At 35.2% G+C, this 25,013-nt stretch overlaps 1 protein-coding gene across 14 annotated transcripts in view; it reads right to left on the reverse strand.

The window, feature by feature from the left end:
* Nucleotides 1-25,013, reverse strand: part of RIMS2 (regulating synaptic membrane exocytosis 2) — a gene marked incomplete at both ends in the record, with an annotated part of 576,294 nt that overhangs the window by 438,688 nt on the left and 112,593 nt on the right. For all 14 annotated transcript variants that reach the window (XM_080694165.1, XM_080694185.1, XM_080694162.1 and 11 more), the window contains one exon: nucleotides 14,136-14,346. In XM_080694165.1, the coding sequence (XP_080550291.1) occupies nucleotides 14,136-14,346 (211 nt within the window). The remainder of the gene's footprint in view (nucleotides 1-14,135; nucleotides 14,347-25,013) is intronic.

Consider the following 25,013-nt stretch of genomic DNA (forward strand, 5'->3'; position numbering starts at 1 on the left):
TGAGACCCTATTTCAAAATGAAGAATTAAAAATAGGACTAGGGGTGTAGTTTGGAGGAAGAATGCTCCTAGGTACCATCCCTAGTACAGCAAAAAAAAAAAAAAAAAATCAATTTCCTATATTTGTATGTATCTTAAATTTTTGAAATACTTAAAACATTTTGAAAGTAAATATATGATTTTCAAATAATATGGCTAGTCATGATAGTTCACAAATTATACTTGTTAATCATTTAAATATAAATTACTTTGCAATGAGCTTGCTGTACGCAGTATGTAAATGGCCATGTAGAAAAATAAAGATGAAATAGTACCATATAATTTCTTTTTTTTTTTTTTCCTTTTTTGTTGGTGGTACTGGGAATGGAACCCTTCTACCTCCGGGCTACACTCCCAGACCTATTTTATATTTTATTTGGAAACAGGGTCTCTTAAGCCAATGAGGCTGGCTTCGAACCTAAGCGATCCTCCTGTCTTCACCTCCCAAGAGCAAGGATTATAAGCATGCACCACCACACCCGGCATATCATATAATTTCTGAGGAGGGAATGTAACTTTAATTTTTTTTCTTTTTCCTTTTCTATATTTTTCTTGTCGTTCTGTTCTTAGTGTGTGTGTGTGTGTGTGTGTGTGTGTGTGTGTGTGTGTGTGTGTGTGTGTTACAAGAGATGTAACCCAGGGGCTTTCTACCTGAGTGCTATACTCCCAGACCTGTTATTATTTTATTTGGAAACAGGGTCTCACTAAGCTGCTGAGAGCCTCACTAAGTAGCTGCGGCTGGCTTCAACCCTGCGCGATCCTGCTGTCTCAGCTCCCAAGTACTGGGATTACAAGCGTGCGCCACTACGCCCAGCTTGTTCTTAAATCTTACATTTAAAAATAGTGAAATTTTTAGTGCATAAAGCATAATATATATACACATATATATTACAAATATATAAAGCATAAATATTAAAAGACTTTGGATAATTTCAGAAATCTACACATGATGTAAAGCTTTATTCTTCTTTGACAACATAAACAAATAATACAAAGGAAATTCAACACAAATGGTTTCTAAACATGAGAAGATGCTCAACTTCATTCATATTAAGAATGCAAATTAAAATTACAGTGAAATTGTTACAAAATAGGAAAATTGGACAAGTGTGGTCAGGATATGGCTTTTAGGCAAAAGGGTCCACAAAATCTAGAGAAGGAAGTAACACACCAGCCTATGAGTTAAGCACTGTACTCTACATGTGCTTATTACCTCTGTTTCAGAAATGAAGAAAGTGAGGCTTAGTGTGGTTACATAACTGCCACCCCCCAAAAGATCCACCGCAGTGTGGTAGAGCTGGCTTTAAACTCCAGCACTGTGAGAGCAGAGTCTGTGTTCTCCAGTCTTTCACACTGCATCCCTCCCACCTCAGTCCTGCTAGGCTTTCTCCTACAGGCCACCACTCCAAGGAAATTGTATGTTGTGTGTATATATCAATGTATCACTTTGAAATTCACCATAAAATTCTAAAAAAAGACACATGAAAAAGTTCACTGTAGTGCTCATTAGTCATAATGATTGCTAAATGAACGTTATCAATAGACATCTCATTCTTGGTTTCCTAAAAGCTCTTCAAACTCACTATCTCTGTAACTGAAATTATTGCCTTCTCTCCTTGTCACAAAGAATTTCCTCCATCTTCCATACTCTGGCTTCAGCATAAATATCCTTATTCAATGTCAAAATCTAGTTAACATCCTTGACTTCTCATCCTCTTTATCAAACAACCAAACTTCTCATTTCTCAACTCTCAAATCTGTCACGCTGTAGAGCCAACACTTCCTCCCATGGTTCAGCCAAGTCATGATTGATGACTCCAATATTCCCAGTCTTTCCCTCAATGTCACTAGTGGCATTCAAGTCAAAATACCACATTTGCCTGAAAAGTGGTACCAGCAACATCTTTTTATCATGACTTCCAAGAAGCCTTCAGAAATTTTCTTCTAAGTCATTTGTTAGAATTATGTCATGCAGCTGTTCCCAGTTGCAAGGGAAGCCAAAAAAAGGTTGATTTTTCTCCTGGAAGAAAGGAAGAAGTTGAAAGTGTCTATTGGGATTGTCATTGAGTAGAGTCTGCTCTTTGAACTACTCAACATTCAATACATGTATTTGACATGTATCACATTCACCTCCTCCAGAAGAGAAAAAATGCCCAAGTCTCATCTTGTTATAAAATCTAACTTCAAGCCAGGAACGCTGGAGAAAAACTTTCCCAACACAGAGTGTGAAGTGTGCCTCTGGAAAGCTCTGACCTACCCACTAAAAGACATTATTTCCAACAGACACAATACACAATGATGGAGAAAAAGAAAAGTGATGGCAATTAAAACTCTCATTCACCAACAGAAGAATGAGAAACATACTTGTGGCAACTGTCCCCAGAATATAGTCCCTTATATGAACAATGGCTTAGTTTCCTTGGTTATCCTTCCTGCTTACCCTGATTCAGCTGTCTAGAATGCTGTCCCTTGACAATTGTCATTTGTATCCCCTCGTTCTACCCTTTGGAAGGGCATCCCTTATCCATTATCCTCCTTGGCTTTATATAATATTGGCACTCCCAAGTCTGTCTTTAGGGTCCATATGGGTTTCACATTCACAGCTAGTATATACATATGTCTACCAATATGAGTACAAGGTATCAACTTACAAGACGAATAATCAGAGAGTATTTTCCATTTAGGTTTAGAGTTTCTTTAGACACTAGCCACAAGTGGTTATTTAATTTTAATTAAAATAAATAAAATTTAATATTCAATTTCTCAGTCAAGCCTCCCCACACTTCTTTTTTGGGGGGATAGAAATGGGGGCTGAACCCAGGAATATTCTACTTCTGAGCTATACCCCCAGCCCTGTTTTATTATTTTTTATATATTGGAACAGTATTCACGAAGTTACTATGAACTTAGCCTCAAACCTGCAATCCTTACAGTCTCATATTCGCAAGGATGAGATTTAAGGTGTGTACCACCATGAACATCTTGTATAGTCCCTGTACAAGAGCTTAATAGTTACTCAGGACTAGAAGCTACTATATCAAAAAGTGAAGATATAAAATATTTTCATCACTACTGAAAGTTCCATTAAACAATGCTACAGAAAATGCCATAAAGCCCTATTGCAATGTTCCAAATCTATACAATTAGTATAGTTTTATCGGTTAGTCAATTCTCAATCAAAATAAAGATGGATAGTTATGAAATCTTATCAGTACATAAGTCATTTCTATAGCTGAGCTTTCATTATTAAGAGATTCATCTCTGGGATAGGTGTGTCAATTCATCATGGAAACCACAGGTGCTAATTAGATCATTATGCATCCTGTGTTAATTATGAACATAAAAGTAGCAATAGAGAGTTATGAATTGCCTCAATTGTGCTAATTGTGAGTCAGCTAATAAAAGTGGACTGGTAAAAAGCTCATAGGTTCTCTGTGGACCCTGCCCTGGATCAGCCTAGGCTATGTCTACAGAAATTGACCTGTATATCTTCTAAACTGCCTCTAAGGTTGGCAGAATTCCTGTAAACTTAAAAAAAAAAAAAGACATAAGCTGCAGTGTCCTTTCTTCTGCTCATTCATTCTCTTCTGTTCATTGTAAACCACAGTCAGTCTTTGTCATCACATGCATCATTCCCAACTGAGTAACTGAAGTCTCTAAAAGGAAGAAAATGGCTCCCGCTAGGATAAAAAAGAAAGTACTGCTCAGAAGATCTCAGCTAAAGAATGTTCTCTTTGGGTTTTATGCCAATTTAAAATTGGAAAACTTGAGAAGACCTCAAAGTTTAATTTGACTCATTAAAAGAAGTCAAAATAGAAGGAATCTATGTATATATGCAGAGTCACCAGTCTCCAGAGTAGATCAAAATCCAAATCAAACCTCTGAGGGCACACATTAGCAGATTATTGAAAGTTGGCCTGAAGTATAGTTAATACCCACCTGAGTCACCTATTTTTAAATTGTCAATATATCTAATGTTAAACATGAGAACATAGACATTTTACCAACTTCTAAAACACATTGTTGAGAAAAATAAAAATATCTTAAATACTTATAATCAAATAAAATAAAACACATACTTCAGTAAATACAAGGTCAGTGTTATATAACTCATTATTACAAAGATTGACTCTTTATAATAAGTCAGAAATTTCTTTTTAGAAATTTAATCTGTACAACTGATGAGTTTGGGGAAACATTGTAAGATAAAAGGAATTCTTATCACAATCAGTAATGTTATGAGATGTCCTTGAAAAAGTATCAATGCTAAAAAGTCAATCCTTTTTAAAAATCAAATAATCAGTTTTTCATCTATGATATATTAAGTTGTTTTATTCAGCAAAATCAGCATGCTTAAGTATGCCATAATGTTTAGAAATTATCATGCATGCAATACAACTGTAACAAAATACTTAAAAGTATATAAATTAAGTATAGCTATAAAATTAAAATTGGCAATAACAACAATAAGAAAAAATATATTAGACAGAAAAAAAAAGACTCTAACCACTTTGTCCTCCTGGTGTGAATATCCACGAAAGCAAGTTAAAAAAGACAGAAAAGACAGAACAAAAAAGAAATCATTAATTCCATTCTTAAAACAAATAAGAGTTTGTCAGTGAAATAAAAATTCAAAAATATTTAAGTCACATTTTGGCTGAAATCCAAACTTTCAGATTTCAAATTAAAAAAATTAGGAGGGAAATTTTTTTCATACATCTCATACAATTCAAGTAAAAGCATGCTATTTAAGACATAAAAACAAAATAATTTTCACAAGAGCAATCAATTACCCAAATATCAGTAAAAGGAGAATAACCTTTCACAAATGAAATCTTTTAATAAACACTGAACTCAAAAGAAAAAAAAACAGAAAATATTTAGGAATAAAGATAATTAAACACAGCATCATTGCTTAACATCATTTTCATCATGTACTATCAAAAGTAGATTACAAATAATTTTATATGAATTATGCATATTGCTTTGCATTAATTTAAAAGTCATTGAAGCTTTATTTAACTAAAAAGAAAAATTTAATTGTAATTACAATTGGCACCTTGTGGGTCATAATTTACCAATATTGCAAATGTAGAAAATAAAATGGTAAGATATATAATTTAGTCAAAAGAACCTATTTAGATATACTGAGAACTAAACTCAATGTTGCATCTCTTTTAAATATAACATAACTATAATAATAAGTGATAATACAATAATAATGAATTGATATGTTATAATAACTTATATAAATTAAAAATTGAAGTCAAGTCAAGCATGGTGGTGCATGCTTGTAATCCCAATACTTGGGAGGCTGAAACAGGAGAATTACAGTGAAATAAAGGTTTAAGCAATTTAGTGAGGCCCTGCAAAACTTAGTGAGACCCTGTTTCAAAATACAAAATATTAAGCCGGGCGTGGTGGTGCACGCTTGTAAGCCCTGAGCTTGGGAGGTGGAGACAGGAGGATCGCGTAGGTTCGAAGCCAGCCTCGCTGGCTTAAGAGACCCTGTTTCCAAATAAAAAATATAACATAGGTCTGGAAGTGTAGCCCAGAGGTAGAAGGGTTCCATCCCCAGTTCCACCAAAAATAAATAAATTAAATAAATAAATAAAATAGGGCTGGGGAGGGGGCTCAGAGGAAGAATAGCCCTAGGTTCCATCCCCATTTAACACACACACACACAAAAAAAAATTAAGTTATGTGTTTTGAGATATCACTAACTCCTTGAAATATAGGTAGTAGAATAACATTTGGGATTAAGGGGAATGACAGTCTCACAAATCTATCTTAAACTATTTCTTGTGTATCTTGAGGAATTTCCCTAAACTCTATAAGCCTTTACTTCCTTGTCTGCAAAGCAGATAATTAATATTTATTTAACAGGGTTTTTGAGAATAAAGCAAAATAACATGAAAAGCTCTCATTATAATGCCTGGCATATAGTTCTATACCTGATAACCTAGTCTATTAAAATATAGAACATCATGGGGCTGAGGATATAGCATAGTGGGAGAACATGAGGCCCTGGTTCAATCACTAGTCCTGCCCCCCCCAAAAAAAATATATATATGACATTGTGTAGAAGGAACAAGGCTGCATCCATTACTTTACTATGTTCTTGACTGCTTCATTTGTGATAAATGTTAAAGCAAGGCTTGATATTATAAAAGCTATTGTCCACAATCAGGGACATCTATTGCCATCCATTTAGTTCAATAAAAATTATTTATTGAAAAAACACTCAGTTTATATGGATCAAGCACTACACTAAATGTCTGAGACCCCCAAAAATTAAGAAAGCTTCTGCTCTCAAGGAACTCAATGTCGTGGGAGAGAAATAAATCACTGCACAATAGAGAAAAAGTTTGGAAGCAAGAGAGTAACAGAACATTAGGGAGGGGGAATAATATAGGAAATCACTTGGCATGGAGAGAAATAGGCTGAGAAACTCTGAGATGTGAGCAGAGGTAGAAAGAGGAGGAGGAAGAGGAAAAGAAGAAGAGGAGGGACAGGAGGAGGAGCAGAGGAGGAGGGTACGATGGTGCAGACCTGTAATCCAGTGACTCAGGAGGCTGAGGCAGAAGGATCTCAAGCCCACGCTAGCCTGGGCAATTTAGCAAGACCCTGTCTCAAAATGAAACAAATAAGTAAAAGGACTGGGAGTGTAGCTCAATGGTAGAGGGCTCCTGGATTTAATCCTTGGTACCAAAAAAAGGAAAAGAAAAGAGATTAAGAATCCCAGGAAGACCACTACGGGAAAATATTTCAAAAGAACATGGCATATGCAAAAAAGCACAAACCACAAACAAGACTTGTAACTACAAGTAATTTGGAATAACCATATAACTGATGTGTTTGAACCGTTTTCCACTGTTAACTACGTTATATCTAGCAAAACCTCAGAAGCATAACATTTTCATAAGATAACTGACACTGCAGAAGGGGGTGAGAAAATATAAGACCATAAATAATGAATTTGCCAAATACTTGGGAAGAAACAAATTCAATTTAGTTATAACACATACATGAAATGCTTAGCTACAATATATACATAAAACGTTACTGCTTTATCTTAACTGTCTTTCAACAGAAATAACACAAATCTACCATATAATTTATAAATAAAGTATAATGTTATTAGCTACCATTAGTTGACTGTTCACTACACTATTATATGCAGATTGAACTGCAAGGACTTAAGTCTAGAAGACAGAAGAACAATTAGGAAGCTGTTGCAATATTTTGGGTAAAAAACTAAAGTGAGATTGGTAAGAACTATAGGAGTGACAGGAAGAATGAGAGCAGTAGACAGATGTAGAAGATGAAAAGAAGACCTCTTAAGACCTAATTGAAGGCTAGCAGGAAGCTGATCAGAACTCCGATAGTCTGACTTGTATACATGGGGAGATACAAGGACACTACTTCACACACACACACACACACGCACGCACACACACACGCACGCGCACAGATTTGGGGAAAATAATTCAGATACAGACATGCTGAATTTGAGGTACCATACTCTCCAGCAAAGATTTCAAGTAGGTAGTTAATGCAGGTGGATCTGGAGCTCAGAAAAATAATCTAACTGGTGAAATTGTGTTTGTAAATGATCCGCATAGGAGGAGTATTTGAAGCATGGGAGTGAGCAAAATCTCCCAAGGAGACTGTTAAAGAGTAAAAGAAGAATGGATATCATGGCTACGAATCAAAATGGCTCTTCTTTTTGAACTGACAGGACTTCTGAAAAAAAGAAATTCAAGACAAAAGGAGTAGTTATATCTTCTAATCAGATTTTGGTAATGCAATTAAGCCAGAAACCTCACTGTAATTGTCCAAAGTGTCTCATTAATAGTAAAAATAGAACTGTGTTATCTAAAAAGCAAGGTAATGTATGAATATAAAATATTGCCAAGGACAAAGGTTGATTAAAACCTCATGTGATATATTTAAAAATATACAGCCAGGCGTGGTGGCGCACGCTTGTAATCCCCGCGCTTGGAAGGCGGAGACAGGAGGATTGCGCAGGTTCGAAGCCAGCGGCGCACACTGGCTTAGGAGACCCTGTTTCTAAATAAAAATATAAAATAGGTCTGGGAGTGTAGCCCGGAGGTAGAAGGGCTTCCAGGAACCCCAGTACCACCAAAAAAAAAAAAAAAAAAAAAAAAAAAAAGAGAGAGACCCTGTTTCCAAATAAAAGATATAAAATAGGTCTGGGAATGTAGCCCGGAGGTAGAAGGGCTTTCAGGAACCCCAGTACCACCAAATAAATAAATAAATAAATAAATAAATAAATAAATAAATAAATAATAAAAATAAATAAAATATACAGCAACAGAGGAATATTTTGCATTTAATGTTTCAATAGATCAATTAAAGATTTAAATTGCTTTAGATGTTTGTAAGCATATTGATTATGGCAGACTCAGTTTATGCTTGCAGTAAAGAATACATTCATTCAATATATACATATGCTTATGTAATTGAATAAGCTAACACATGAAAGTGCCTAGCAGAGTGACTGGCAAACATAGTAAGTAAGAAGAAATCTACTAGCATAAAAGTCATTGCAAAATGCTGCTACAGCATTCACGCATGCCGGGTACATGTCTACATGCTACATAAACAGTAATTTGTTATGCATCCCCAATAACATTGGGAAGACAGATACTCTTATCTCTATTTACACGTGAAGAAACTGACTAAGCATTCTGTACAAGATCAAGTGATCAGGCTGGGATTCAAGCTTCACCCTCACTGCAGAGCCGGTGCTACAGAAACTACACAAAGCTGCCTCTCCACTCCATAGTGCCTTATGTTGGCTTTATATTTCTTTTCCTTATAATTTAAATGAACAATAAATTATTTTATGTCAGAATTACTGGGCCTGGAAATGCTAATGATAATTTAATATATGTTCATAAATATTAATTAAGACGTAATAGTAAAGTGATTGTTAGAATTTCTTTTAGATAGCATTTGATTGTGTTTTATTTTCTAAAATATTTCTTTTATGTTTGAAACAGGGTCTCATTGAGTTGCAAAGGGCCTCACTAAGTAGCTGAGGCTATCTGTGAATTTGTGATCCTACTGCTTCAGCCTCCTAAGTACTGGCATTACAAGTGTGCACCAACACACCCAGCTATAAATTCATAAATCATAAAAGATGTTACACCCAGAAGAGAACTTAGAAATCATATAGATCATTGACTTGTTTCTTTTTTTTTTTTTTTTGGTGGTACTAAGGATGGAACCCTTCTACCTCCGGGCTACACTCCCTGACCTATTTTATATTTTTATTTGGAAACGGGTCTATTAAGCCAGCAAGGCTGGCTTTGAACCTGCACGATCCTCCAGTCTCCGCCTCCCAAGCGCGGGATTACCAGCATGTGCCACCACGCCCGGCTCAGTTTCATATCATAGAAGCACCATAAGATGAAGTAGCATGTCAAACACAAAGGGAAAGAAAACCAAGGCAGGAATAGAACTTGGTTCCCTGACTTTCAAACTGATGGCTACCCTCTCCCTGGAGAATGTTCAGTTCTTTCTGATGTACTAGTTTGTAGTGATTCTCAACAAAGTCTACAAAAAAATTCATAAACAATATTCCTTGCTTTGCAATATTGTTTCAATGTATAGAGACTGATATCATATTGTACTAGAAAACTGTATAGATTTTCAGGTAATCACAGAAAGTTGAAATTAAAAATAAGAGAGAACTATCTAGAGGATTACAAAAATATTCTAATCATCATTTGATTTCTTAATACATAGCTTAAGTATTAATCATTAAAACCATTTTTATAAATGATATTAATGATTTGCTTTTATACAATAAGATGTCAATATTGTCATTATATTCTTATTATTTAATATCCTCAACACTGGTATACCAACATATTTTAAAGGACTTAAGTATTTTTCATAACCATTATAATGTTATCATTCATTCTGCTTTGAATCTGATAACTTATAAGGTGAAAAATTTTTATCTGTTACATTCTAAGTTCTCTTGCCTAAGTTAAGCAATATCATTCTAAAAAATGCCTGTTATCTGTTATTTCAAAATTAGATTAACCAAGCAGATAGTAATGAATTAAGCAGACAATAATCAATTTCTCCAATCAAAAGATAGAAGAAGCCGGGCGTGGTGGCGCACGCTTGTAATCCCTGCACTTGGGAGGCAGAGACAGGAGGATCGCACAGGTTCGAGACCAGCCTCGCTGGCTTAAGAGACCCTGTTTCCAAATAAAAATGTAAAAACAGGTCTGAGAGTGTAGCCCAGAAGTAGAAGGGCTTCCAGGAACCCCAGTACCACCAAAAAAAAAAAAAAAAAAAAAAGATAAAAGAAACAAAAAGTTGAAGTTGCCACAATTTGTAGCTTAAAATAATCTTCACTGTAAACTGGCTGTGGTGGCGCACACTTGTAATCCCAGCCTTTGGGAGGCTGAGACAGGAGGATCGTGGCTTCGTGGCCAGCCTCAGCTACTAATTAGTGAGGCCCTTTGCAACTCAGTGAGACCTGTTTCAAAATATGGCTGGGGAAGTACTTTGGAGGTAGAATGCCCCTGAGTTCCATCTCTAGTACTGAAAAAGAAATTATCTTCACTGTAAATTCCCTCTAATAACTTTCTAATATCACCATTCCATAATTGCAAGATAATTTCTCCTTTTAAAGTCATTTTCACCTAAATAAATATATAACTTTTATTTTTTAAGGTAGAATCATTTTAAAAAGAAATAAATGGGAGGAGTTTTTGTTTTGTTTTGTTTTGTTTTGGTGGTACTGGGGGTGGAATCTGAGGCTTTCTACCTCCGGGCCATACTCCCAGACCTATTTTATATTTTATTTGGAAACAGGGTCTCACTAAATTGCTGAGAGCCTCACTTAGTAGCTGAGGCTGGCTTCGAACCTGCGTGATATTCCTGTCTAAGCCTCCCAAGCGCGGGGATTACAAGCGTGCGCCACCACGCCCGGCTGGAGTATTTTATTTTTTAAAAAACTGTATTATATTGACTGGGCATAGTGGTGCATGCCTATAATCCAAGTATTCGGGAAGCTCAAACAAGAGGATCACAGGTTCAAGGCCACCCTCAGCAACTAAGCAATACCTTGCTTCAAAAATATAAAAATAATATAAGCTGGGTCAATCCTCAGTACCACAAAAAAATCTTCTTATATTAGTACTTCTATATGTCCATTACTTCATTTATTCTCTCTATATCCCTAATACCTAATGAGAAATAATTAATTATAACTCCACATGAGTCTCAAAATTAAAACAAAAGGTTATTTATTGTGTTCTTTTAGATTATATAATTTCTAAACAACTTTATAATTAATTTTTAAGCTATAAAATATTTGTATTTTCATTATCCTACTTCATAAGAATAGTATGACCAAATTTCACTAAGCTAAACTCTTTGGGGTGAGAATAATTCAAAGAAACATATTTAGCACCTGTTGAGAGTGAAAGCCTGCCTCTATTACATAAGGCAGCTGAGCATACTTAAGATTATCAAATCTGACAAAAGAGATTGAATGAACTAATCTTTTCATTTAGAATCCTGGTAAGCTTTACACATTCCATTCAAAGGTAGGCTTTCCTATATAAATTAAGGTTTTCTTGTGACAGGTCTGTTACCTGAATGAAAAAGTAGAAAAACTAATTTTTAAAAAATCCAGGGCCGTCTTCCTTGAGCTAAAATCTAGATTATTTTTTATTATTTTTTACTCTTCTTACAATTACCTCAACTCTAAGAAAAATATAAGAGTAAAGAAGTACTGGTTCTGGCTCCTTCCTTCTTCAACAAACCATCCCTATGAGGCAAATCTCAAACACTGAAAGATTTGCAGCTGATCACAATGCAACCTATATTCAGTTGTATTCTAGCTTGTCACTGTACTTAATTTACTGACTCAAGTTTTGCTCCACTAAAGGAATCATACATTAGAAAATGGGAAATATATTTTTCAAAGAGTTAAGCTATAAAAAGATGTTATTAGGGATTTCTTTTTCTGGCCTAGATGGGATAAAAAGAACCAAATGTCTCCTCCTTCCTGGAACAAATGAACAAAATACATGGAAGAGATATTGTTGATTTTTTAAGGCATATTTTATGGGGAAGCAAAGGACAGTGATAGTTGAAAGATAGGAAGAAAAACAAGTTCTACAATTATCCCAGCTGACTAGTTTGAGGGACTTTCCAAGCAGCAGGACAATGAAAAGGAACTTAGGTATAACTTGCATACAGAATTGAAGGCTGAAAAGCTGAGAGTCCGGGGAAGCCATCACAGGGACATTTCCCAGGTCAAGTAACACAAGAAGAGATATACACAGAGGAAGAACCCAAGAGATCTTCAGGGATCCTTTCAAGCATTCAGGTGAGTCATGATCAATGATCATGCATTTGAAAAAAATAATAGTCAAGAGAATAAAAAGAAGAGTAAATGTTTCCATCAAGACTGGACAAATTCATAACTGATGGGACACTGGGTCAAATAATACTCAGGAAGTCTTTCCTCAGTAGAACTAAGTAATTAGTGCTAAAATAGGCACTGCTCCAAATGCACTTGGAACACTTATAAACGCAAGATGCAAAAGTATCCCAGCATTCGGGAGGCTGAGACCAGACGATCGTGGTTCACAGACAGCCTTGGCTACTTAGTGAAGCCCTCTGCAACTTAGTGAGACCCTGTTTCAAAATAAAGAATAAAAATAGGGCTGGAGGTGTAGCTCAGAGATAGAATGCCCCTGGGTTCCATCGCCAGTACTGGGAAAAAAAAAAAAAAAAGTGCAATAGTATCAAACTACTTCCACAAAACTATGTCCCAGAACAAAGCTCAAGAAGACTTTAAAGCTCAAAATAGCTAACACACCACAGGTAACATTTACAGTGCCTGGTGTCCAACTTGAGATAAAGGAGCAAGATTAGGATAATTAAGTGATTAGTCCCCTGCAAAAAAAAAAAAATCAAGAAAGGGAAAGATGAGAAAATGAAAAAAAAAAGCATACTGTAGAACTCCCACAATTATGTCCAAGTAATGCATGTAAAGATATCAGCTTCTAGCTATTTATTTAAAAACTACCTAAGTAAAAAAATTAGGTGATAATACTAATGAAGAAATAAAGGCAAATTCTAAGGAACTGACAGAAATGAACATTTTTAAGTACTACTTTTGACAATTTCAACAATGTAATCTCTGGGTAATATTAATGTAATATTTATTATATAAAGTAATAATAAATGAGGGAGAAGTTACAAAAATCTATAAGTATAAAACAAATCTTTAACATTTGTTTTTTAATTTCCATAGTCTAATGTTATTTCATGAATGTTAAAACAAAAAACAGGGAGGGATGTAGCTTCAAAAGCTATAAAATCATGAAACAGATCTCAAATCTGGAATAGGCCTCTTTTAAAAGGAAACAGGTCAAGGAAGACCAGACCTATAAGCTTTGAAAAACTTTGTGTAGCAATGAATGAAGCTGTATCAAAACACTGATATTAGCCAGGTGTGGCAGCGCACATTTGTAATCCCGTACTTGGGAGGCTGAGACAGGAGGATTTCAGGTTTGCAGCCAGACTCAGCTACTTAGCAAGGCTCCACAACTTGGTGAGACCCTGTTTCCAAAAAATAAATAAATAAATACATAGGGCTGGGGATGTAGCTCAGAGGTAGAATGCCCCTGGGTTCAATACCCTGTCTTGTGAAAAAATAAATAAATAAATAAAAATAAAAATAAAAAATAAAACACTGACATTAGTCAACTATGTGGCTTCAAGAACTTTAGTTTCTCTGGATTTGAGTTTTCTGCACCTATAAAATATAAGAGTGAAGTCAATTTGTCTCTAAACTGTCTTCATTATCTTTGAAATTCTAAGATCCTATGATTCTAAACACTCATAAACCGACACCAAGCAATGAGACAAATATATTTTAAATTAAGTGAAAAATTAGAGCCATTTTTATCTACAATGAGGACAACAGATGTTTTTGTTCTTTGATTAATCTATTCATTTCTGTCTTGTCCTTTATTTTATTCACAAGAAGCTCAACTATACGCAAATCATCATGCTTTACTTCTGTACCTTGTTTGAGCGCAAGGACACTCGGCCTCCGCAGCGAGCACAGAACTTTGTTTGGCAGTATGAACAGTTATGGCCACATCCATCAGCAAACTTTGTTTTGTGGCAGATACCGCAGGTTGGGGCGTCACCCTTCTGCTCTTGCTGTTGCTGAGATTCTTCTCCCATCTTCTTCACCTGTTCCTTATACATTTCAAACTGCTGGTGCAGTTTTCTGCAGAGAAAACAAATAAGAAAAATGGGTTTTCCTGGTGGTATCAAAAAATACACACACACACACACACTCTCTCTCTCTCTCTCTCTCTCTCTCTCTCTCTCTCTCTCTCTCTCTCTCTCTCTCTCCTCTCTCTCTCTCTCTCTCTTTAGACACAAGTTTATAACCAGAGGAGCAAACATTTTATCTTATGTGCTTACAAAATATCATCTTGTGTGGCACATTACATTATAAATGTGTTGCAATTTGTGCTACCTTCTATTATACCCTTTTTTTTTTCTTTTTTTGCAGAACTGGGGATTGAACCCAGAAGCATCCTACCTCTGAGCTACACTCTTTTTTATTATTTTGAAACAGGGTCTCACTAAGTTGCTGAGAGCCTCACTAAGTAGCTGAGGCTGGCCACGAACCTGTGATCCTCCTGTCTCAGCCTCCAAGTACTGGGATTACAAGCCTGCACCACCATGCTCAGCTCCTATCACACATTTATAAAGATATTTCTTTTAATAGAAACTATAAAAAATTTACCTGCCATATGCAGTATATTTCCAGTCATAAACTCTAAAACATTTGTAATATTATTTTTTCAACAGTTTAGCTTTAAAATACAGAAAGTTAAAAAAATACAGAAAGTTAATTTGACTTACATAATAATGAAGACAAAGCCTATGAACATCTAATAAATGAGACAAGGATTCAATTAGGATGATTTGAAGAATCCAAAAAGGGGAAAAACTTTGAAGAATTTTATGACCATGCTACACTAAAGATAATAATAGCAACAATAAAGTCCAAACCTATCTGAATTTTTGTTTTTTCTGATAATTCATTCCCCAACACCAACAGCCTAATGGAAATAGCATGCCAACTTCATGTCATAAATACAATTCAAAATCAGGCAGAGATAAAACAATGAATAAATAATTCACTATTAAGAGATGGAATAACCAATACAATTAGATTTGGAAATACATATGTTAGAATTATCACATAGAGACTTTAAAATAATTTAAAATATTGAGGTAAAGAATATATACAAAAATATGGGCAACATACATGGATAAATAAGGAATTAAAGCATAAAAACATGAACTATAAAAAGAAATCAAAGAAAAGGTCTGGAATCAAAACTCTGCTATCAGAATTCCTTTAATGTGTTCCTGAGGAGACGCAAAAGAGCCAATGAAAGGATCAATACATTTGAAAATTAGTCAATAAAAATTATATGAAATGAACCAGGCATGGTGGTGCATCCCAGTATTTGGGACACTAAGACAGAAGGATCATAGGTTCACAGACAGCCTCAGCTACTTATTGGGACCATCCGCAACTTAGTGAGACTTTGTTTCAAAATAAAGAATAAAAAATAGGGCTAGGGGTTTAGCTCAGAGGTAGAAAGTGCCTATGTTCCATCCCTAGTACTACAAAAAAAAAGTATTCAAAAAAACCCAGAAGAATAAAAAAGAATAGGGAAACAATAAAAAAAGAAGATCCAAGAGTAAACCAGGTATGTAAAATTGGAACCCCAGATGAAGAAAAGAGAAAGCAGGAAAGAAGTAGAGAAAATATTTGAAAGGATAATGACCAAGAATCTTCCAAAACTAATGAAAGACATCAAATCAGGCCCAACACCTCATTGGACCTCTTGTAGAACAAATAGCAAGTGCACTTACACACACACACACACACACACACACACACACACACACACCTGTATACTTCATAGACAAACTGCCAAAAAGCAAAGATAAAGAAAGCTATGAAAGCAGCCAGAGAAAATATAATTGTAAACAGAAAACCAGTGATTAAAATTAGAGCAAGTACTCTTCAGAAGTCATACCAGCTAAAGGACTGGAGTGACGGCTATAAAGCAATGACAAGAAAAACAGCGAACTCAGTGAGACCCTGTTTCAAAATAAAGAATAAAAAATAGGGCAGGGGGTGGAGCTCGGTGGTCAAATGCCCTTGGGTTCCATCCCCAGACCCGCAAAAAAAAAAAGAAAAAGAAAAGAACAAGAAAAAAGAGGCAGAACGTTTGTCTAAAGATAATAGTAGCATAAATTTTAAAAATCTGAGGAAATATATAAATATTTAGGTATAGGAAAGTCAAAGGTCTCCAATCAGATTCAATTCAAATAAGATTAAACTAAAACATATGATCACACTGTCAAAAACTCAAAACAAAGAATCCTGAAAATAGAAAAAGAAGCAAATCGCATATAAAGGAGTTCTAACGAGGCTCACAGCAGATGTCTCAACGGAAAGCTTTACAGGCCAAGAGAGAGTTCGAGGATATATTCAAAGTGCTAATGGAAAAGCACTGTCAACCAAGAACACCTTAGGCAGCAATGATGTCCTTCAGAAAGAAAGGAGAAATAAAGATGTTCCCAAAACAAATAAAAAGTGAAGGAGTTCATCACCACTGACATGTCTTAAAATAAATAATTCTAAAGGGAGGTCTTCATGCTGAAATAAAAGGATGACAAAGAGTAATACAAAAATGTATTAAAGTATAAAAATCAATGGTAAAAGTAAGTACACAGTCAAATTAAGAACAGTTAAATATCACATATATTTGTGTAAATAACATATCTTTGTTATAGAGGTTATAGGACAAAACTACTGAAAATAGTAATAGCTACCATAATTTGTTAAGGATACACAATATAAAAGAAACGTATATTGTGAAACTCAAAAGATAAAATGTAGAGGGAGTAGAGTAAAAGTGTAGAATTTGTTAATACAATCGAAGTTGAATTATTTTCATACTAAAATAGCCCATTAAAAGACATTTCAGGAGTTTTATGGCCACCACAAAGCAAAAACCTAAAGTTGATATACAAAAGAAAAAAAGTAAGAAATCAAAAAGCATCACTAAGCCTGGCATGGTGGCACACACATGTAATCCCAATACTTTGGAGGCTGTGATAGGAGGATCGCAGGTTCAAGGGTAGCCTCGGCAACTTAGCAATGCCCTCAGCAACTTAATGAGATCTATTTCAAAATAAATAAAATAGGGCTGGGGTGTAGCTCAGAGGAAGAATGCCCTAGGTTCAATTCCTAGTACTCCCCCTCCCAGAAAACAAAGCATATTACTAAAGAACAAATATCTTCTAAGAACAAAGTAATTCTACATTGGAAGTTTCATAACAACAAATGCCTACATTAATAGAGAAGAGATGGCTAACATTAAAATTCCAGGAACTAGAAAAAAAACAGCCAAAAATGATCAGAAAAAGGAAATATTAAATATTAGAGCAAACCCAAATGAAACAGTAGGAAGAAAAAACAATGGAAAAGATCAACAAAACTATGAGTTGGTTTTCTGAAAACTGGGGCAGGAGGAGGGAAATTAGTAAGAAGTTGGTCAGAGGACACAAAATTGCAGTTAGATAGAAATAAACTGAAGGAACTTATTGTACAACATAGTGATTATAGTTAATAACAATGTGTTACATTTTGAAAATGAATAGAAAATTAGATTTTAAGTGTATCACTACACAAGTGAATGTCAAATATGTGAGGAAATACATATGCTAATCAGTTCAGTGAAGATTCCACAATGCATACATACAGATATTCCCTGATTTATAATGGGTTTACAATGCCAATAAACACATCAGAATTAGAAAATATCCTAGGTGGAAATGCATATAGTACACCTAACCTATCGAACATCCTGGCTTAGTAAGAGTCCACTGTGGAATCTTGATTATTCACGCTCATGATTACATGACTGACTGGGAACCTCTGGCCAACATCATAGAGGACTACTGTACCGTACATTGCTAACCTGGGAAAAGACCCAAATTAAAAATTCAAATTATCATCGCTACTGAATACACATCACATCATCATAAAGTAAAAATACTCCAAGTCGAAGTATCAAAAATGGGGGTACGGATATATCTGCCTTTAGAACAGTACTACACTGTTTCAATTATTGCAGCTTTATATGGTTTGAAATCAGAAAATATATATCTTCTAGCTTTGTTCTTTTTCAAGATCGTTTTGGGTATCTAGAATCCATATTCCATATTAGGATAGATTTTTTCTGAAAAATAAATATATAAATATATGATAGTTTCACCTAAAAAATAGGAAAAAAAATATTCTCTGGTAAGAAAGAAATCAAAAAGAAATATTGAAATGTTATCTTTAAGTCATCAAAAGCTTGGTATCAGACAAATGAAACTGTTATGTGAGATTATCATTGTTAATTTTGGATAAATTGCTATAATACTAGATGTCAACCACTAAGCCAAGCATGGGAAGGAGGGATGGGGAGAGAATGGGGTGGGGATCGGGTGGGGGCTGACTGGGTGATGTGTGCATGTATGTCTACCAAAGTTTGTATCCCACTATGATGTATGAATACAGTGCACCAATAAAAAAAAATGGGGGTACGGGCATCTGTAGTTACCAAAATAAAAGATAAATATGTACAATTTTTGTCAGTTATAAATTAAATTTTTGGTATAAGCAATTTACTGAACAGAAACCAGGCTTTATTACTAATTTGGGGAAAGGATATTCTGTGCTTGCAGATGGATCCCCCAAAGAAAACAGCATGGACACAACCAATTGGTGTCAGTATAATGCTTCTGTGTGATAGCATTTATATAATCACATCATGTATATCAAGAACCTTTATGGCATGGCACGATGGAGGCCTTTGTTCTCCACAAACACGGTTACATATCACAACACTCAACATTTTGCTAAAATTTCAAATGAGAGTTTGGCTCCCTGTAGATTTGACCTGAACAGCCAGGCGTGGTGGCGCACGCTTGTAATGCCAGCATTCGGGAGGCTGAGACCTGGAGGACTGTGATTTGCGGACAGCCTCAGCTACTTAGGGAGGCCCTCTGCAACTCAGTGAGACCCGGTTTCAAAATAAAGAATAAAAAATAGGGCAGGGAGTGTAGCTCGGAGGTCGAATGCCCCTGGGTTCCATCCCCAGACCCGCAAAAAAAAAAAAAAAAAAAATTGACCTGAACATGAGAGGAAGAACTCATTGGTAGATTGTTGTCTAAAACAATTATTACACTGATCTAAATGATTTATAAAATGAATCATTATTGCTATTATTGGCAAATTTGCCATTACAGCTACTGCCACTGTGGCCAGAGTGGCCTTGCAGAGCTCCATACAAACTCAGGACTTTGTACATAATTGTCAAAAGGATTCCCACACTCTGTGGGTCAGGCAAACTCAGATCGATAAACAATTGAAATCCAAACTACCGGGTCTACAACAAGCTAGAAAATGGTTAGGTAATCAATTGATTGACTTAAAAATATTTTCTATAAAATGTAATTAAAATACCACTTCTATTAATGTAACTAAAATATCACTTTAGCATTACTCCTGCTAAATTTGATCAAAACAATTATACCTGAAAAGAGATTAAGTACTATTTGCAAGATCTTTGGAAAATCCTTAGCCTGGATGTGGCTGAGTTACAAAAGGCTGTTTTAGATACTTTTGCTAAGCAAATCCCCAGAATTTCAGAGGATGGCTTGGCAAAAGGAATAGCTCAAGCCCTTCAGGGGATGGATCCCTGCACAGGTGGCAAAGTGTGACTTACAATTTTGTCTCTAGTCTTGTTACAACTGTATGTCTTTTTTGCCTTGTCCTAGCATTCTCTTGCATGCAAACAACTGAAAAGAGATTGAAAAGCCCACACTGCTATGGACCTTGAAGTGTTACTTTTAAAAAACAAAAAGGGGGAGGGGGCATTGGAACAGGAGCTAATGGAAACATATGACGAAGGAACACATTTGAGTCTCATGAGAAAGCTCCGAGAGGACAAAGTTCTCTCACTCACTATGCCTTGGACCAAGTGTAGCCTTGGTAGAAATTAAATCAAAAAAGAAAAATTTAAATAAAAAGATTATTGGAACTGATAAACCTCTAGCTAGAATGGTAGAAAAACTTAAATTACCTACATCAAGAACAACTGTAGGAACATTACTACAGCTCTCACAGCTAATCTGAATTAAAAGGAACATAGAGAATTCTATAAACAACTATGCCCGTATATTATATTACTTACATGAGAAACAAACCATTTCCTTTACAGACAGAATACAGCTCATCTCATAGAACAAGAGAGAGCCTGAGTAGTACGATATCTATTAAGTAAATTTAATATATAGTTTGCAAAGCTTTCTATTATGATACTTGGATCTTGATGGTTTTATTGATGAGTCCACCTCAAGGAAGAAATGATACCAATTCTACATAATCTATTTCAGAAAATAAAAAAGGATGAAATATTTCCCAACTAATTTTATAAGGCCAACATTATTCTGATACCAAAATCATACAGAGATATTACAAGAAAGTTACGGACCAGTATTCCTTATGAGCAAATGCAAAAATCTTCCATACAATCTTAGCAAGCCAAATTCAGAAATGTGTTTAGGGATAATACATAATTAACAAGTGATGTTTATCTTGGGAATGAAAAGTTTGTTCTGCAGTTTAGACTTCAGAAATATAATGCATCACATTAATAGACTAAGCAGAAAAACATATGGTTACCTCAAAAAATGCAGAGAAAACCCTTTATGTCAAAAACTAGGAATAGTCAGAAACTTTTTTTTTTTTTTTGGTGGTACTGGGGATGGAACCCGGGTCACTCTACCTCCAAACTACAACCCCAGCCCTATTTTTTTCTTCATTTTGAAACAGGGTCTTTCTGAGTTGCAAAGAGCCTCACTAAATAGCTGAGGCTGTCTGCGAATCCAAATCCTCCTCTCAGCCTCCCAAATGCTGGGATTACAAGTGTGTGCCACCACGCCCAGCTTCAGAAACTTCTTTAGCACAATGAAGACATATACAAAGGGCCAACATTGTCAGCTAACATTATACTATACTGTATAATATGGAGTGCATTCCCCCTAAGATCAGTAATGATGTAAGGCATCCTTTCTCACTAATCATAATGAACTAGATTCCTAGCCCATGCTTTGGCACAAAAAAGTCAACTAAACGGTATACAGATGAAAAGGAAAACTGTAGTTGGCATAACTGAAAATATATACTATCCCAAAGAAACTACAAAAAAGCCTCTTATTATAAATTAATGAGTTTAGCAAGGTCACCAGATATGATTTCAATATACAAAAAAATTCATTTTATATACTAGTAGTGAACAATGAGAAATCAAAATTTTTATAAATAATCTGCAACTATACTCCAAAAGAGAAATTGCTTAGGTATAAATTTAATAAACCATACACAGCTGTTCTATGGTGAAAAATATAAAACACTAGCCATGTGTGGTGGCGCATGCTTATAATCCCAGCATTCAGATGGTGGAGACAGGAGATCACGGTTCACGGACAGCCTCAGCTACTTAGCGAGGTCTTTTGCAACTCAGTGAGACCCTGTTTCAAAAATAAAAAGACTAAAAACTAGGAATGAGGCTGTAGCTTGGAGGTACAATGCCCCTGGGTTCCATCCTTGATACTGAAAAAAAACCACTAATAAAAGAATCAAAGGATACCTTAATAATAGGAGACATGTATCATATTCATTGACTGGAAGATTCAATATCATTAAGATTAGCAATTTTCCAGCTGAGCAACTTAGCAAGACCCTGTTTCAAAATTTAAAACAAGAAGGGCTGGTAGTGTAACTCTGAGGTAGAATGCCCCTGAGCTCAATCCCCAGCACCAATATACATATATATATAAGTATATTGTATATGTATATATATATATATATATACACACACATACATATGTATGTAGAGATACATATATGTATATATAGCAACTCTCTCCAAATTAATCTATTGATCCAGTGATATAACGAATCAAAATTCCAGCATGATTTTATAATGATTGCTCTGATAACTCTAAAATACATGAAAAAGTAATATTCCTAGAATATAGTGTTTTAAAAAAAGAGAAGGCTGAAAGACTTACTCTAATTTAAAGACTTACCATAAAAACTACAGTAACAAGTCAAAATGGAATTGGCAAATGATAAAGACATGCCAATGGAAAAAAGAGTCCAGAAATAGTCTAATATTTAAGTGATCATTAATTTTTACACAGGTAGCAAAATAATTCAATGGAAAAATAGTCTTTCAAGCAAAGGAAACTCATGTGTAAAACAGTATGGTTGAAAACCCATGTGTAGAGAAAGTAAAAATGAATATCAACTCACACTTTATACTTTTTCAAACAAAATGGTTTACAAAACTAAATACACTGACTAAAACTATAAAACATCTAGAAAAAATATAGAAGAAAATCTTTGTGAACTTGGATTCAACAAAGACTTTTTAGGTAAGTTAGGCAAGGATTTCTTTAATAAGAAGTAAAATGTATGAACCAGAATGTAGTCATCAGTCATATATAAATGAACAAGCATAATGAGAATTATTAATGAGTGAGATTTATTCATCAACACTAAAATTTGAATTTCATATCATTTCTATAATCATAGAACATTTGTATTTAAAACAACTTTTCTCACTATACTGTAACAATAAAAATTTTTTAATAAAAATAAAATAACTTTTCTCAACCATTTAAAAATGTCAAAGCCAGGCATGGTAGTGGTGCCACTTGTAATCCCAGTACTTGAGAGGCTGAGACAGGAGGATAAGAGGTTTGCGGCCAGCCTCAGCTATTTACCGAGACCCTCTGCAACTTAGTGAGACCCTGTTTCAAAATAAAGAATTAAAAATAGGGCTGGGAGTATAGTTTGGAGGTAAAATGTCCTTGGGTTCGATCCCTATTACTGCAAAAAGAAAAAAATAAAGGAAAAACCACAGAGCATGTTGGCACATTCCTCCAAGAGGCTGAGATCTGAGGATCAAACGTTCAAGGACCACCTCAGAAACACAAGCAGACTCTCAGTGACCTACAGAGACTGTTTCAAAAAATAAAAGTAAAAAAGAGGTAGAGGTGTTGGTCAGAGGTAAAATATCCCCTAGTTCAATCTCCAGTATCACAAAAATAACTAAAATAAAACAAATTTTCTCCATTTACACACACGCACACGCAGGCACGCACACAGGCAGTGGGCCAAATCTGACTTATTGTACCAATATTAGGAATGGCTTAGGAAGATTTGAGAATGCTCTGATTATTAATAGATATACTTCAAAAATAACTGTGTCCAAATGGCAGACCTGGGGAAAGGAAGACTTGGTCTTGGTTTCGATCAAGAAGCAAACAGCTATTGAAACTTAGATTGACTTAGCTAAAGTAATTAGCAAGTCCATAGCAGAGGGGAGCTAGGACTTCCTCTTTCTAAAGAGAGATCTACATAATAATCCAGCTAGGATGGGAGGAGGGGATTGACCTTTGTGAAAGACACTTTGGTGGTGGTGGTGGGGGGTACCTTACAGGGTAAGGGGAGGAACCTTACAGGGTTTTTTACTACGTCAGAATTACGTGAACAAGATGGAGGGTGTCGTGTATAAAAAGTCCAGTCCACATGTTGTATCTTTGGTGGGGCAGTAATTTGAACCACCCCCCACCATGCCATTCTTGCATGGGGCTGTAACTATCTTCTGTTTTTCTATATTTTTAATAAACTTCTTTAAATCTTCAGCAAGAGTCCGGGCTAGTATTTACCCTTAGCTCAGGACAAGAACCCGTGGTTTTTCTGTTTTTCTGTTTTGGGTTTTTTTTTGTGGTTTTATTGGGAAATTATTCCCAGAGGTCTAATAAAGATCTCTGGGGACAGTTTCCCCCAAATGGTAACCCTCACCTCAAAACCATAGCACTTATGTGCCATAGTTTGCCTACTGCTCCATCACATGATTTCATTTAATTGACAAAATCAAATCAATAGCTGATATAATAAGAGGATTAACTAAAAATGAGCACAAGAAACATGTAAAGGTAAAGGAAATATTTTATGTATTGATTATCATAGTAGATATAGAACTATTTGTTAAAATTTAGAATATATTTTAAAAAGTAAATATTACTGAAAATAGATTATACATTTTTTTAATTTCAAAGTGCTAACCTAAAGTCAGCCAATAAAAAAACTCCAAGAGTCTATCTACTTAAGTACAAAAACATACTTCCTTTTTTACAACTAATGCCACTGAAAACTGTGTCAGTTTTATGAACTTTCTCTGTAACTTCAGATAATATGCTGATCTTTCCATGATGATGTCTCCCCGGCTTACATCAATATCTGCTAACACACAACAAGCAACATTACAGGAGGTTCAAGCCCATAAAACATGAACCAGAATGGGCGTGGCTTTAAGTAAACATTGAGTGAACTCTGCACCCACGCTTTTCCCACAGAAGATCCATTTCCCCATGCATGAAAATCTGCTGCGTATTTGTATATCTGTTCCATACTGTACGTTTCCACTGCACCCTGTGGATATACTTCACATCTCTGAGATACATCTCAGTAAATGGCTGGACACCATTTCATGAAATAACAAGAAGACAGAAAAAGGAAAATTAGAAAGAGCAATGCTTTGTCTCAGTACTAAAAGCACTGTAGGACCAGTCAAGTTACCAAAGCACACTGCAACATAAACCAAAAGTCCAGTTAAGTGAACTGCGCTATGCTGTAGTGACTGTGCCTCAGGGGAGTGAAAGTCCTATTTCACACATGGGGAGAAACCTGGTCAAATTAGTAGCAGAGCTAGTAATTATGCATCCTAA

This window comes from Muscardinus avellanarius (assembly GCF_963383645.1).
Source record: "Muscardinus avellanarius genome assembly, chromosome: 4".
NCBI lineage: Eukaryota > Metazoa > Chordata > Mammalia > Rodentia > Gliridae > Muscardinus > Muscardinus avellanarius.